General features: G+C 45.3%; 1 protein-coding gene across 1 annotated transcript in view; it reads left to right on the top strand.

Moving 5' to 3' along the window:
• PTPRT (protein tyrosine phosphatase receptor type T) overlaps positions 1-17,119 on the top strand; it is a 1,692,228-nt gene that overhangs the window by 1,506,748 nt on the left and 168,361 nt on the right. Inside the window, exon 24 of the mRNA XM_086932257.1 lies at positions 14,352-14,388. Within this exon, the coding sequence (XP_086788383.1) occupies positions 14,352-14,388 (37 nt within the window). The remainder of the gene's footprint in view (positions 1-14,351; positions 14,389-17,119) is intronic.

The raw sequence follows: 17,119 nt of genomic DNA, 5'->3' as shown, positions 1-17,119 counted from the left end.
AAAACGAAAGCACTCAGCAGGTGCAAAAGTTCAAACTCATCATTAGTAACCATTCCCTGTAGTGCTTCCTGACTGGGGCCCCTCCAGAATTCAGTTGCTAGTTGCAACCATTCTATGACCCTGCTCTGACCCTCACAGCAGGCTCGTAGAATAGCTACAAGTAGGCCACAAAGGTCCTGGAAAAAAAATTACACTGCCACAGAAAGCAAATTACAGATAAGGAAGCAGGTGCCAGACTGGAATTTTAAAACAGTGACATATTAATAAATCAACCCCAAATTAATTCATGTCAGTTGAAGCAGGGCAGGTGTGCTTGCTTTCCCCCCCCCATAATCTACAGTGATGAACCAGAAGGTGGCATTGATGTACCAGAGGGTGGCATGGGTGAAACAGAGGGTGCTGTGAACCTGTGATGATGAACCAGACGTAGAAACAACATAGTCGCCACCTTTGCGAGCCGACAAGTAAGTTCGCAACTGCGAACTGGTACAAAACCCTCGCGAACTGGCAGAAACCCTTGCCAACACAAAAAAAATAAAAAATCCGCAAATTCGCGAGAATTCGCGGATTTTGCGGATTGCGAGTTCGCAAATACGCAAATTTGCGAACGCCAGATTCGCAAAATTCGCCCATGCTTAGTCAACAGGCGGAATCAAGACGGGCCAACCATGCAGGAAGAAGCAACCAGTGCACCCCACAAAATAGCCTGCAGGGGAAGCCAAAGAGAAAGACTATCGACATACAGAAGGGGGAGAGCTGCATACAGAAGCTCCTGGAGCTATGAGCAACAGCCCAAACCGCAGGGGAAGGCTGGCCCTAAGCCCAAGCCAGCATCCAACACGAAGCCCAGCAGCCAGGGGAACGCCCCAGAAACACAACAGTGCCAGGCTTGCAAGCATTGCGAAGCAGACACAGCGGTAGAGCACAGGAAAACCCAAAAGCAATGGGAAAAGGACAGCTCACCCGTCAGGAAACAACCCAACAACAAAATACATAGCACCGCTATGCATAAAAAACAAAACAAGGGCGTCCAGCACAGACGGACGGAGGGGCAAAGGGAAAGGACCACCGCAACCACCACCAATAGACCCCCACCACAGAGGCCGAGAGACCCAGCACCCAAAAAAAAGGGCCAAAAAGGCAGCAACACCAGCATCGAGGAGCCCAACAAAGCACAGTGACAGCCAGAGCATCGCTCCAAAGAGCATAAAAAAGCCCTGGGAGAGCAGGTGAAGGAGGCCCCAAAATCAAGAAAACACCATAGAGCCAAACCCGCACGGGAAACAGAGCATCGCCAGACACAGGAAAATAGGACCACCAGGACGTGGGGAAGCCATTGCCAGAGGACAACCTCCCACCAGGAAGGAAAGCATCAAAATCCAGAGGAAAGGGCCAGGCAGACAGGAAAAGCCACAAAGACAACCAAGGCAAGACATATGCCCAAAGCAACCCCAACCCGAAAACAGACAAGAGCATGGGAGTCAAGGGGGACCAGCCGTTGGTCCAGGCACCCATTGCCAGAGGCCACAGCCAAAGACCAGAGGCCGACCAACCCTCGCAGGAGCAGGCCCGCACCAACACCCGAAGCAGGACCGGGACCCCGCGCCCAAATGCCAAGCACAAGCATGAGACAGGCACCAGTCCCATGGAGCCTGCACGAGGCCCCAGCACCACCAATGGCCAACAAACACACCTCAAGAAGGCAGTCATAATCCCCCCACTCACCGAGAGAGAAACAGGACCTAGCTCACCATCGGAGAAAGGCACAGCAGACCACCAGCAGGAGAACCAAACCAGCAGAATCTGGCACGAAGCTAAGCCCAAGCAAGAGACAGGAGCCAAACTCAGGGAGCCACAGCAGAGAACCACAAGGCAGCCACACATAACAGACAGAAAAGCCCTGGTATGCTGAGAAGGCCTCCCCTCCGGATGGCAACCTGCCCTGACCCAGGGTAACATCCGAGCACAGATGAGATCAGGAGCAACCAGGGAGCAAGGGACGTAGGCCCAACTGCCCTCCCCTCCTCCCAGGCCGGAGAAGGTACCCCAGCCTGACGACCAGATGAAAACTGGAGCGAAGAGGCAACACATGAGGCAGCAACCCCCACGAGGGCCACAGAAGAGACAAGACAGCACCCTTAGCCCTAGGAAAAAATGGGTAAAGGCACCTCCGCGCATCTCGAAAAGGAACCAGCAGGGCAGGAGACGTCAAAAACCATGCCACCAACCCTCACAGCCGTGCCAGCAGAAACAGAGAGGCCCGGAGGAGGAAGGAAAACTGCACCAGGGCCACAGGCCCCATAATGTGGCCGCCGAGGTATGTGTTGTGGCAGAGCCCTCAACTGCCCACCATGCAGCAGGTACACAGGCAGACACACTCACCGCACAGCAAACCTCCGGCCGGCGGAAACAGCCCAGACAACAGGCCCCGCCGACCCAGACCAGAGAAAGGCACCGCCCACCTTCAGGAATGGCGGCAACGAAAACAAGGGAGTACGTGCCAACAACACTGGCAATGACTCCCAGCAGCGAGGAGGAGAACCCAGCAACCCGAAAATGCCCACAAGCCGACCAGAGGTAAACAGCACAGACCACAGGCCCTGCAAGACAAGAATGAGGGAGGAGCAGATTGATCCACCAGCAGAGACTGTATAACCAGTAGAGAGGAGCACCACATCCCAACAGGCAGACACACACCGCAGACACTGAGAGGCACAGCACTCCCAAAATCCACAAGCATGGTCCAAAAGCATGCAGAACCAAGCCAGCTCTGTGCCATCCTAACAGAGTGACAGACAGAGCATCCCTCTGAAGTGCCCTGATACACCCCAGGAGCATCATAGCCCAAGGAGTCCTGTCAAGTCAGGCCGCAAGGCCAGGCCTAATTATGCGCCACTTCTCCGCACCAGAAACAGAGCACAGCGCTGATATTTGCAGACCGGCCACGAGGAAGCTGTGCTACATCCCGAGTCACCTCCTGTCCCAAATACCTCACAGTGGAGGGAAACATCCAGGCAGAATAGTAAAGAATCCAGGTTGGAAGAAACGCAGCCGAAGAAATGGAGCCAGCAAGAGAGAAGAACCAGCTCCAAAGAACATACGCTGGAGAGAGCGCACTACACCCACCCGTACCGTGTCTACAGACAAAAAAGAAAAGGTACTGTGTGTGGGGGGGGGGGCGGTGCATTTTTATTTTGATAGGGGGTGCGTCTACAAGGCGCAGGGGCCTCATTGTGTAATGGAGAGAAGCGAGAGAGACATGGAGGCAATATGAGAAATTTAATGTAGGGTAAGCATGGAGTCTTGCACAATGAACTCCAAGTCTGTAGGATGTCTAGCATGAAGTCACACAGTGAGAGGAATACAACCGCGGCCTGTTAAGGTAAGTGCGGCGGGCCGAGTGGGGGGTATTTCGGCAGACGATGGCAAGAGAAAATGTATTATTTACCTAATTTTCCCTCGTGATCATCTGTCGAATCCCCCCCAACTCGGCCTCACCGCTCTTACCTGCATCGGCTGCAGCAAAAAAGGTCTACACCCCGTGAAATCCTAAGGGCCTCTTCTCTCCAATTAACAATACAACACCTATCAAAACAAAAAGTGTTCGAGGTAACCAGCGTCATCATCTCCAGTACATTTCCATCTTCCTTGATAGAAATTGGCAACATTCAGCCCTTCTTCCAGACCTTCAATTGGGTACATTTAATCAACCTTAGCATCCTATCGGCGCCACGAAAACTCATCTCCAACTTCGTTAGCACATCTTCTTCGTGCCAAAAGTTTCCTTCCGTATCTTACTATCTCACCGAATAAACAATGCCTTTCACTAACTAACAAAGCCTTTATCAGGACCTGCAGAGGAGAGAACATGCAAGCAAAACAATTCTCACATGAAAGTTAAGCATTGAAACTTACAGCCTTATTCATCAAGGCCGAATCGGCTCGCAAAGGGCCAGATTCTGAGAATCTGGCCCTTTGCGAGTGCGATTTTTGCATTTGGGATTCAACATCCCAAATGCAAAAATCGCTATTTGCTAATTCGCATATTTGCGAGGATTTACATTTAAGGAATCTCTATTTGAGATTCCTTAAATGTAAATCATCATCCATTTTACAATTGCGAAATCGCAATTTCGGGCCGCATTTTACCGCGAGGTCAAACCTCGCGGTAAAATGCGAAAACTCAGAAAAATGCATTTAAATGCATTTTTCTGAGTTGCACGTTACACACACACATGTCCAAAGGACATGTGTGTGTGCAACACCGGTGTTATTTTCCATGCAGGGGTGCTACAGGGTGTCCTTTGGACACCCCTGGCACCCTTGTACTCGCAATCTCATTTGCGATTAGCTAATTGCTAATCGCAAATGAGGAATGACTCCCCATGCATTCCTATGGGCCTTTTGGCCCATAGGAATGCATGGGGAGTTATTCCTTATTTGCGATTAGCAATCAGCTAATCACAAATAAGGAATCAGTGGGAATCGCAATTACTATTGCGATTCCTACATGAATACCGTTTTGCGAGTCTCAAATAGCGATTCCTTATGATTCGCTATTTGAGCCTCGCAAAACGGCCCGTACATGAATCAGGCTGTTAGGAACTTAAGGCCTCTAATTATGCGAAGTTAGCACAACAGTTAAAGCGCACTTGACATATGAATGCACATTCACAATTAGAACATATAATTATTCTTATGTGAAATAAAATCATAGTTACATATAACTGTGTAAGACATCTTCAATCATGTGTATAGGTATGAACGAGAACTACATGCTTACTAGAAATATTCAACACTAGTTTGCACACAATGAGTGATTCTATTAGGGTTCTATCATGAAACATTTTAGTAATACAATTGAAACTCCATTGTTTAAGAGGATGTTAGACCAGATGGAGCATAGAATGTGCCAATCTGCACAAATTAATGTAAATATTTGACGTGTCATGGTGGGGTCAAAATTAGGCTGCTCCGCATTCATGATTGCACTTACTGTGCAGTAGCTGTATAATTGTCCATTTTGCATAAAAGAATCGCAATAGCCGAGCAACATACTAGCTGTGAGATAAATTCATATGTTTTATTTGAGGAATACATTGCAACAATGGCAAAGTAGCAGTGGCTTCATGCCAAATTAAGCTTCTCCGAAGCCCTTCACATCCTCTAGCGGGGAAAGTCACTGTTGCTCCTGCCATTGGCTAGTTTGAGTTACAGTAGGGCAAGACAGCTCTTTACTTCTGGTGCACCTTCAGCTGATCCCCATACCAGAAGATGTAGCGAACCTTCCAGTATAGACAAGAAGGATAGAATAGTTAGTTACTCAAACAGGGTATTCCTTTTTTAAGTACAGGTCCCTCAACCATCATGGTTATATGTGTAACACTACAAAAACTAGAATTGATTAAGGAAAACAGCACTTGATAAGTTACTCACACGCGACATGGAACAACTCATGGTCAATTCTTCTCCAGATAAATGTGTAAACTTGTTATTTAACACAATTCCAAAATGCAATGCATCTTTATATGCTACAGTGCTGCACAAATTTAGTTTGGGCAATTGGAGTTTTTTAACAAGCAATAATTCAGAGAAGGGGTTAGGGCGATTGAGCACTATCATAATTCGCAATGGGCACCTCTATCAATTGGCAGTGGCAACCTTTACAGATAATCTGTGGGCCTTGAACTTTTTTTATTGCTAATAGGCACTACACGTGGCACACATATCTCAATTCCTGGGGAAGGTCCTGGTATCCCTTATGTACAAACTGTCTATTCGCAAAATGTGATTCTAGAGGAGGAGGAGCAAAGAGTGGGAACTTCCTAAGCGGTACAACAGAGAGGATCTAAAATGGAGTGGAGAGAACCCATCAAAGGGTTGATATGAACAGCTGTCTTACTTCTTATTCTCTATTTACTTCTTTAAATCTCTAATCAGCCTTCATTGTAGCCCCCTCTTCTTGCTCCATCGCTTTTTCACACAGTATCTCTCAGAGAACTTATTGTATGAATTTCAATTCTATGTGCTAATTCTGTCACCCTCCATTTCATTGTCTCCCTTTCTCGTATCTCATGTACAATGGTTTGTTTCTTTTAGCTTCCTGTGTCATTGTTATTTTGATTTGTCCGTGCACATTGTCTCTTCTTCATTCATTCGGAGCTGTGTTTTTTCTACTACACCACCCGAGTCCTGTAATTGTCAATTATTCCCAGAGTTGGCATCCCATCCCAGTTATGGTCTTTACACTTTTCAAATATCTTTTTTTTAAAGCCCATGCATTCATTCTCAGCCTAAGATAGAGATGCTGTAACTTTCAGTCCAATCCACTATATTTGAAAACTAGAGACGAACCACACATATCCAAAATACGTTTTATCTTGTGATGATTAGTACTTGTAAGGATGTTTGAAACAGAATGGACTGAGAGCCCAATTTATGACTCAGTCTAGGCTGACCTCAACCTCCTACAGAACGTCGCGTTCAGAGGCCTCTCTTATTTTAGAATGAATATTAGGAGACCTGTTCATAATGCAATGGTTACTCTCGCCTTGTTGGCTGTGCCTCCACCAAGAGTTTACTCAACGAATAATCCATCATGTCCTTGGTGAAAATCTCTAGTACCAGGGCATGTGGTGTAGTGTATCTGTGTTTCATAGTAAAGGTACTGCTGCTTATCTTACAGGTGCACCCGGGTGCAAGGAAACACTAATAGCTGCAGTTTTGAAAAAAAGTTGGCATTAGTAGAAAATATGGGGTCTAAACAAAGAATAATATTATTTGGAAATGGAACAAAGGAGAGAAGTCATCCTCGTGAACTTTTAACAGGGATTGTCACTCGCCATCCACTCCTACTGATTTACATTTGTTCCCTTTCAATGTGCAGAAATGGAACGTCTCTACCCATCCGAGTCTCGGCTTTCTGCAACACACGTCTCTTGAGAAATGACAACCTCTTTGATCTGCTTTACAATCAGACCTGCTAGTGTCCACTTGCTTTCTTCCTCGTCACTCATTGCCTTGCCAGCCTCTTTTCTCCTCAACCTGTTCCCTCACCATTGCAATTCTCTGTTTCCATCTATGCTTCCTCCGGTTTCATTTCCAGCTACTTGCGTATTTCAATCTCTCTATATCCCTGCCCTCTATCTGCTTCCCCCCTACAGCCTTTTATGTTCTTCCATTGCTTAATTATTTTTCCTGTCTGTATATACATCTGCACTGCTTTTCCTTCATGCCACTGTTCTGCCCTCAGTTCCCTTTTACATTAGCCTTGCACCTGTAGATCCTAATAGGGAGTGAACTGACATGCCTGAACGTTTGAATTGTATTGTATTGTATTGTATTGTATTGTATATTAAATTTGTAGCGCGCGCAGCTACCCGCATGGGGTCTCCCGGCGCAAAAATCAAAACTACATCACCTCAAACGAGTGCCTTCTGTCTCACTTAGGGGAATATGTACAAAGAAATGACAGAACGTGGAGCTGCAAGCAATTCAGCTGCTCCATGCTGCCTCATTAAAACAAGCACTGAAAATGCAATAGGTCGCGCCCTTGTTTAAGTTAAAGCAATTCTGTTTGTAATTAGGTGGCTTTTTAGCTTTGCTTTTATTAGTGTCTTTCAAGCGTTCATGTACATAACATGCATATGTATGCATATATGTCTATGTATATGTACGCATGCATTCATATTTGTATTTATATAGATATGCAGATGTATATATATGTTAATACATGTATGTATACACATACACATACATATATATAAATGCATATGCATATATATATATATATATATATATACATCGATTCAAAGTCCTGTAACCCCAGCCTCCAGCGCTGCGTTATACCCAGGTACGGATCACTCAGACACAAAGCGTTTGTAGATATCTAGTGGGTTTTTTTTCCCCGTGTCCACCAGCATGACGCATTCCAGCTGTATTACAACAGCCTTGATCACATGGCATCAAATTACCAATGGGAGTGTTTAAATACTGTGAAAATTAAGATTGACAACAAGCACCTGGTTCATTAACATAGACAAAATACTTCAACAACCCGATGGTTTACATGAAGGAAAAGAGAACAAATTCATTAACAGTTCAAAATATAAAAACTTAATATCCCAATAAATATTATTATTAATGTAATCACTATGGTGGATTCCTGCAAACGGATCACGTAATTCTGGTGGTCAGTCATAACAAACGTTAGACACAATCTGTGCGCTCATATTAGAGTACATAATAATAGACTTTTTTTCTATTTAAAGTGAACGCTGCCGGTACAATGACAACAATCTAACCACAACCCTCCACCATTGTAAACACTATCTCTTATTCCAGGTCATTGAAAATGAACCCGTGTTTTACATCAAAATGAAGTGCAAGTGCAATAAATAATAATAAAGTGCATATTAAAATTCATATATATACAGTTGTAAACACTAGTAGGCGGATGCAGATCATGAAAACATACCTTCAGCCATAGTGACTGAATGAATATGCACCATCCTCTGTTAAAGATAATCTTTATAGATGTATATGCATAACCGGAATTGAGAACCCACACCTACTACATTGCAGTACTACTGCTATCTAAATAATTCAAAAAGGGGCAAACGTACTAAATAAGAAAAGCAAGAGTATAAGGTAAATAAAATATAAATCTATACGAGAAAAACCTCATAGACCTTAAGTGTTCTAACTCCATCATTGATAAGTTCTCTATGTGTGGGGGAGTAGCATAGTAAGCATTATCTAAGTTTCTCATATTTATCATAGACCTAGGTCATCACCTTGCTAAGATGTCCTGAGACCCTTGAGGCAGGCTATATTGAAGAAAGATCAAAGGCCCCTGAAAGGAAAACCTGAAGGTCTTCCCCCTGTTCAACCCATTGGGGATTCTGGTATCTAGAAGCACAATATACTTGCTTTCTAATTGCCTCAATTGTCTTTCACGATCCCTTCCCCGTATGTTCTTGGGCACAGCGTCAATAATGAAATATTTCAAATGATTCAGGTCTTTGGCATGAACCAATTCAAAGTGGCAGGCAACTGGATAGGTCACATCTGAATTAGCAATCGCTCTCAGGTGTTGCAGGATGCGATTGAATGCCTGCAACTTGGTGCTACCCACGTATTTTAACCCGCAGGAGCACTCTAATACATATACCGCAAATTCTGTGCGACATGTGTATAACTCTTTGATCTGAATAGGTGTAGGGCTAAAAGCTGAACAAAATTCCGAGTTGTTCACCCCAAATTTGCATGCCCTACACAAGATACATTTGTGGAAGCCTTTTTGTTAGAAAACCATTTCTTTCCACTTATTACCTCTGGGCTTGTTTTGACCAAAGAGTCCCTCATTGAGGGTGCCCTCCTAAAAATAAGGGAAGGCTCTGCCGGTAACATGGGTGCTAGGCTGATGTCAGTTTTTAATGGGGGCCAATGTTTCTTTAAAATTCCCCTTATTTTACGTTCCTCTGTGTTGAAAGTGGTAATCAAACTTACTTTCATTTCCTCCATGCCTAGGTTATGAGTGCCCTCTGTGTCACTGTTATCAACTTGGCTTGCCAGGCAATCCTCTCTACTTCTGCTAGTCTCTGGCTACTGTGAGTTCTTTTCCTGAATATCCACGTGCCATAAATCTCTTAAAAGCCTCGCTCTGGCAAATTTTCAAGTCCTGCTGTGAGCTACAGATTCTACGTATCCGGATGAATTCCCTATAAGGGATGCTTTTTATTAAGTGACCCGGGTGGGCACTAGTGGCGTGTAAAATCAAGTTACCCGCAGTACTCTTCCTGTGTAACTTAGTTTCAAGGGTATTATCAAGGACATAAACCTACACGTCTAGAAATTGTATGTGGGTTGTGCCTATTTGGGAGGTGAATCTAAGATTTAGATCATTGATATTCAAAGTTTTCACAAACTCCCTAGCTGAATCCTCTATATATATGTACATATGTGTGCCTGTAGAGAGGTAGAGGTAGAGAGTAGAAGAGATAGGCAGAGAGAGAGGTAGAGCAAGAGGTAAGAGGTAGAGCGGTAGAGAGTAAAGTGAGTAGTAAAGAGTAGAGAGAGAGTAGTAGAGAGTAGAGAGTGAGGAGTAGAGTTAGTAGAGAGTGAGTAGTAGGGTGTAGTAGAGAGTGAGTGGTAGAGAGTAGTAGAGAGTGAGTAGTAGAGAGGGAGTAGTAGAGAGTGAGTAGTAGAGAGTGTGTAGTAGAGAGTGAATAGTAGAGTGAATAGTAGAGTGAGTAGTAGAGTGAGTAGTAAAGTGAGTAGTAGAGTGGGTAGTAGAGTGGGTAGTTGAGTGAGTAAAGAGTGAGTGGAAGAGAGTAGTAGAGAGTGAGTAGTTGAGAGAGAGTAGAGTAGTAGAGAGTAGTAGGTAGAGAGGAGTAGTAGAGAGTAGTAGAGAGTGAGTAGTAGAGAGTGAGTAGAGAGTAGAGTAGTAGAGAGTAGTAGGTAGAGAGTAGTGGAGATTGAGTAGTAGAGAGTGAGTAGTAAAGAGTGAGTAGTAGAGAGCGATTAATAGAGAGTAGTAGAGTGAGTAGGGAGTGAGTAGTAGAGAGTAGTAGAGAGTGAGTAGTAGAGAGTGAGTAGGAGAGAGAGAGTAGAGTAGTAGAGAGTAGTAGGTAGAAAGTAGTAGAGAGTGAGTAGTAGAGGGTAGTAGAGAGTGAGTAGTAGAGAGTGGGTAGAGAGTAATAGAGAGTAGTAGGTAAAGAGTAGTAGAGAGTGAGTAGTAGAGAGTAGTAGAGAGTGAGCAGTAGAGATTGAGTAGTAGAGAGCGAGTAATAGAGAGTAATAGAGTGAGCAGAGAGTAGTAGAGCGTGAGTAGTGGAGAGTGAGTAGAGAGTGAGTAGTAGAGAGTGAGTAGTAGAGAGTGAGTAGTAGAGATAGTAGAGAGTGAGTAGTAGAGAGTGAGTAGTAGAGAGTAGTAGAGGGTGAGTAGAGTGAGTAGCGAGTGAGTAGAGAGGGAGTAGAGAGTGAGTAGAGAGTGGGTATAGTATTTCACACACATACAGTGTCTCACACACAGTGTGTGTCAGTGTCACACACACAGTGTCACACAGTGTCTCACACACACACACAGTGTCTCACACACAGTGTCTCTCTCACACACACAGTGTCTCACACACAGTGTCTCTCTCTCACACACAGTGTCTCACAGACACACAGTGGCTCACACACAGTGTCACACACACACAGTGGCTCACACACACACAGTGTCTCACACACACACAGAGTCTCACACACAGTCTCACACACACATAGTGTCTCACAAACACACAGTGTCTCACACACACAGTCTCACACACACACAGCGTCTCACATACATAGTGTCACACACACAGTGTCTCACACACACAGTGTCTTACACAAACACACACAATGTCTCACACAGTGTCTCACACACACAGTGTCTCACACACACACACTGTCTCACACACACACACACTGTCTCACACACACACACACATAGTGTCTCACTCACACATGCAGTGTCTCTCTCACATACACACACAGTGTCTCACACACAGTGAATCACAAACAGTGCCTCACACACACACACACACACACAGTGTCTCACACACAGTGTCACACACACACACAGTGTCTCACATGTCAAACATTCAGCAAAATGGAAAGGTCTCTACCCTGTGACGTGTTCACCCAAAACCGTCGAATGAGGAGGCAGGGTGCATCAAACCTGCACTGCAGAGTGAGGGGGTTTGCAGAGTCAGACCAATGTCACAGATGCGCTTGAGGATTTAAAAGATGCACCGTGTAACCAGCTGACACGTTCTAATCCCAGCTCACAAGAGATCAACTTGTGTGATCCTGCCTAAATTACTGTCGCCGTCCCCAGTGCCGTGGACGGAAACAATCAGCAAAATGGAATGGTCTCTCCCCTGTGACGTGTTCACCCCAAAACCGTTGAATGAGGAGGCGGGGTGCATCAAAACTGCACTGCAGAGCAAGGGGGTTTGTAGAGTCAGACCAATGTCACAGATGCGCTTGAGTCTTTACAAGATGCACTGTGTAATCAGCTGACGCGTTCTAATCCCAGTTTACAAGATATCAACTTGTGTGATCCTGGCTAAATTACTGTTGCTCACATTTCAGTGCCCCTTAGATGTGAAGATCGGGAACAGTATGGAAATGCTGTATTATACCTTCATTGCCTCGCCCGCTGGAAAGCGCTCCAATACCTTCGGGTTGACTTTGCGCTATATAAAGCTGCTCATAAAAACAAGTGTGTGCTGATTGGTAGCTAAATACCCCTTCTTGCTAAATGCTCTGTAGGTAAAACACGGGACACTCCGAAAAAGACTCCATGACACCCGATTAGGAAGAATTTTTTTTAAAGACATACGTGAGCAGAAACCCTGTTTTCTGTGGGTGCCGTGGTGAGGGGAGGGGGCAGAGTGAGCAGTGTGTCTTCGCCGTGCTGGTGGGAATGGTGGGTCTTACACTACATGTGTTTAAAAAAAGACAGACACACAACAGTCCCCAGTGCCGTGGACAGAAACATTCAGCAAAATGGAAAGGTCTCTACCCTGTGACGTGTTCACCCCAAAACCATTGAATGAGGAGGCGGGGTGCATCAAACCTGCACTACAGAGCGAGGGGGTTTGCAGAGTCAGACCAATGTCACAGATGCGCTTGAGGCTTTAAAAGATGCACTGTGTAACCAGCTGACGCGTTCTAATCCCAGCTCTCAAGAGATCAACTTGTGTGATCCTGGCTAAATTACTGTTGCAGTACCCAGTGCCATGGACGGAAACATTCCGCAAACATATTAAGAACCAGACAGCCACCTCTCTCATACCTAAACAGCATGCGTGCAGAGACAGCTCTGCTGGAAGAAAAACACACACACTACGGGAAAAAAAAGAGGAACGCGCCGGAACTTATCTTTACGGGCCATGTGTTTGAAACACATGGCCCCATAAAGATAAGAAACCTTTTGCGACGGCAGAAAGTCAAGTGAGCCTGTCCAAGTGGGACGGCTCAAACAGAGAAAACTGTATGTCTCAAAGTTTAGCATAAACGGTAACGCCGGCCAATGGGGAAAAGGGGTGGGGCTTAAAGACCTCTAGTGCAAGCTCCTCAAAGTCATAAGATCTCGCCAGCGAGACTGCGCATGCGCAGCCATCGCAGGCGAAACCTAAAAACACAGGGATGCGCCAAATTTACAAAAATATTGCGCGCCCCTGTGTTTTCCCTTGTGCTGATGCGAAAAAGCTATCTAAAGCCACCGTAGGCACCCTTTCACCATGGTGCAATGGTGCCTGCGTTGCAGGAATGATTGTTTATGTGCAGGACGGGACACCCTCTTGCACATAAACAATATTTCATGGTGTTTGCTCCGTCAATGTGTGCTGCATAATGCAGCACACATAGAAAGAGCCAAAAAATGATGAGGAATGAAAGTACGTCTCCTCATTGCACCATTCTAACCCCATCCTTTCAATGGTGTTACTTTTTGTTGCTTCCTCAAATTGATCTTTTCTTGTAAATCTGGAGCAGTGTCAAAAGCAATGGGTGTTGCATGGGTATGCAATATTTAGAAGGCAGGGGTAATCCGCGCAAAGTGGCTTAGCACCGCCTTGCAAATATGAAGGGCGTTGAGCAACCGAAACATCAGAAAAAGTGACGTTCTGGTGTTGCAATGCCGTTGTAAATATGCCCCTAAGTGTCTGACTCTCAGAAAGATTTATTTTGGAGATGCCCAAGTTTGTATCTCGCTACACGTGCTTTCCTGGTTTCCTAACTTCTGTTCCTTCTTCCATTTGCCTCATCCTTTGTCCTCAGTCTGTTTGTGTGTTTAACTTTCTCTTCTGATTTCTCTTCTCTCTTTGCCCCTCCGTACCATCTGTTCTATTGTTCCTTGAGATTTAGTCAGCCTGCTTAGTCCGGGCAGTCTAACGCCTGGAGGGAGGGCAGGATGTTGTATTGCATGACTTCGAGAAAGGCAGCACCTCCACAGCTCTTGAACATAAATATCCCTTCTTCCTGCTTCACTGTCTGAGCGGCCACCTTCATTAAGCAGAAGGAACACAAAAGCAGCGATTACAGGCTCTTTCTCTGGGCTCTAAGAATTGCTGTTTTAAAACAAAAAAAGAGAGTGCAATACTGAGGTTATCAATAGCTTGTTTTTCTATCGAATAGTCTAATTTTTCAGGCCTATGTGTATTCTACTTCTCAGCTCATAAACTGCCGGCCTCCACCCCATATATTTTTCTCTTTAAGTAACTCTTTTGTTTGACCCTTTTCTTTCATTAAAGCCCTTCTCTCTAAATTGCATCACACTTGGACTCCTAACTACTATCCTTTCGTTTGTTTTCTAGGGATACAATCGGCCTCGCCACTACATTGCAACTCAAGGTAAGCATAGTATGATTGCAGTCAGTTCGTTTAAATGATCACAGAGATGTTAATCCTCAGGTAGACCTAGACAGGCAAGCTTCCAGAAGCATGTTTAAGGTTCAGGTGTGTTTGTTTCCAGAGATCTGTGGGCTAATATTCACAGTCCTAAGTAGCCTACCAGAGGCCCTTATGTACTCCCTCTTAGTTGTCTGACAGCACTCTGAGGTCAGCGGAGTGTGCAGCCTTTCAGGGACATGTGCTGCACGGCAGGGATTGGTGCAGCACATCAGAGACCCGTGCACCCATTCCATAATTATCAGGTAAGTCTCTCTTGACATAGACACAGACCTTCCTACAGGAGCAGTTCCTCAAAATCTGACAGATGAGTGCATCTCATCCGAGTCAGGTGCAATTCCAAGAGTTGTGTAAAAAGTTGGAGGCAAATATCAGATAGAGGTACACCCTTGAAAATGATTCTGCCCTCAGACATGTACAGTCACACAAGCGCCTGAACTGTCTCTTGCCGTTGGAGTAGCTGCGTATCGCCTATCAAGTAGTGTATACCCATATGTATGACACGTCCCAGAGAAATGTTTGCAAACCCCACAGTTTTGGGGAGACTCTGAGGGGTCTGCACAGTCAAAAACCCAACAGTGTGGTGGGATGTCTTCAGTGGATTGGGGATGTGGGGAACAGGATGCATTTCGGTGTCAAATGCAGTAGGGGCCTGTGGAGGGAGTGCCGCGGGGCTGTTGGGCGGGGCGGGGGTGGCGTAGTAAATTCCGACTCACGGCCGACCAGAGTAATGTAAGTAAATCAATAATTAAAACGAATTTAATTGTGCTCACTGAAACGCATTTGGTGTTTCATTGCGCGCAATAAGATTTGTTTTATTTATTTATTTACTTACATTACTCCAGTCGGCCATGAGCCGGAGTTTACCACCCTCCACCCTAACCCTCCCCCGCACCACCCCTCCCCACCGCCCTGCGGCGTTCCCTCCACAGGCCGCTACTGGTCAAATGTGAGTTTCAATTTGTGCCTACATTCCCCCATTGTCCGAGTGGGTTCTCTAAACTTTGGCAACCTTTAAATTTGTGATGTGTAAAGCTAGGCAACTTTGAATTCACTCACTTTTTGATTGTTTTTGTAAAGTACCACCAACTTTACGAAGTTCAAATGGTTGGCAGAGCCTTTAAAAAGCAAGCATTGGTAAATGCATTAGGTTTCAGCTGTAGGATTAATAATAAGTGAAGAGGTGTGGCAGCATGAGTGCAGGGAGAATGGTGTGAGTGCACTCTGTGCAGGGTGAGTGGTGTATGAATGAAGGTTGATAAATGTCTTAGTGCAAGGTGAAAGTGCCGCAATGCATGGTGATTGATGTGGGTTCAGTGCAGAATGAAAATTGTGTGAGTGTATAGGGTGAGCGATGTTACCCTATATAAGGTAAGAGGTGAGCTGGTATAGCTTGAGCGGTATGTCAATAGTATAAGTGCAGGAAGGGCGGTTTGAGTTCAGAGTGAGAGGTGTGGCTTCAGGGTGAGAGAAATGTAAGTGCTAAGTGAGAGATATGTCAGTGGTGTGTGAGTGCAGAGTCAGCGCTCTGTGAGTGGTGGGTGAGTAGTATCTGACTGGCAGTGCAATGGCAGGTTGTCTCTGCAGAGTAAACGGTGGGTGGGTGTGCAGGGTGAGCGGTGTCTGAGAATAGGTGAAAGGTATGTAAGTGTTGTAAAGACATGTCAACAGTGCAACCAAAAAGCGATCCAGTATATAAACCACTCGTAATGAACGTGTAATCAAAACATGAACAATCACTAAGGGTTTGCTGAATTGCAAAGGTACGAAATTAGGCAAAGCTGTGCTGTGTTATAATATGAAGCTGGCACACTGACTGCTTGCGGGAAGCGTGATGCAGAAATATTGTGAACAGGTATTAACCCCTTCCATGCTGGTGACGAACCCCAGCCGTCACGCCCCGCGGTGGGCGTGTGCTGATGATGGCTGGGGTTCGTCACGGCCCGCCCTGTTCTTTTGTTTACCGCACAGCGGTAAAATCGTGGCCACAGCGAAAGGGTTAAACACAAGGTCGTAACTTGAGGCAAAGATATGCTTCTTGATAAAAGTGGACTGGTATGTTAGCTGCTCGTAAAGTACATGATATGCTGGTATCGTCAATAAAGTGGAAACAAAAATTAGCACGACTAACTGTTAAACAGAAACATATGAATATCTGAAAACCACACTGATGGCTAATATTGTGAATGGTTATTGAAACGCTGGGTCATAACTTGAGACAAATACAATGGAGGAGCAGGCTGAGTGCAGGCAGAAGCAGAACACCAATGCTGCATAGCGACAAGAGCAGCAAGGAGGAAGATGAACAAAGACGTAGCAGGGTTTTTAAAAATTAGACGAACAAGTTAGGAGAGTCAGGGACACAATGAAATAGCTCTAAGGGAAGGAGAAAGAAACATTTCAGAATGAGAAGAGGATTTGAGGATGGGAGATTGTAATTGTAATTTAGATTTATAGAGCGCATTATCAACCAGAGGTCTCTAAGCGCTGCTTAGAGGGAGCACCTGAAACTGATGGAAATGGACAGGCGGCTTGCTTAAATATTGCCCCAAGCCTCTGAGAAGAGCACCATCTTCAGCTTCTTCCTAAAAGGTAGGAGGTTAGCTTCCTTGCGCAGGTTTTCCGGGAGGCTGTTCCACACCTGAGGGATTGATGTTGAGAAAGCTCTCCCACC

Source organism: Lissotriton vulgaris, chromosome 7 (assembly GCF_964263255.1).
Source record: "Lissotriton vulgaris chromosome 7, aLisVul1.2, whole genome shotgun sequence".
NCBI classification, from domain to species: domain Eukaryota; kingdom Metazoa; phylum Chordata; class Amphibia; order Caudata; family Salamandridae; genus Lissotriton; species Lissotriton vulgaris.
The sequence above is the reverse complement of the archived record's forward strand: the minus strand, read 5'-3'. Positions and strand labels throughout refer to the sequence as shown.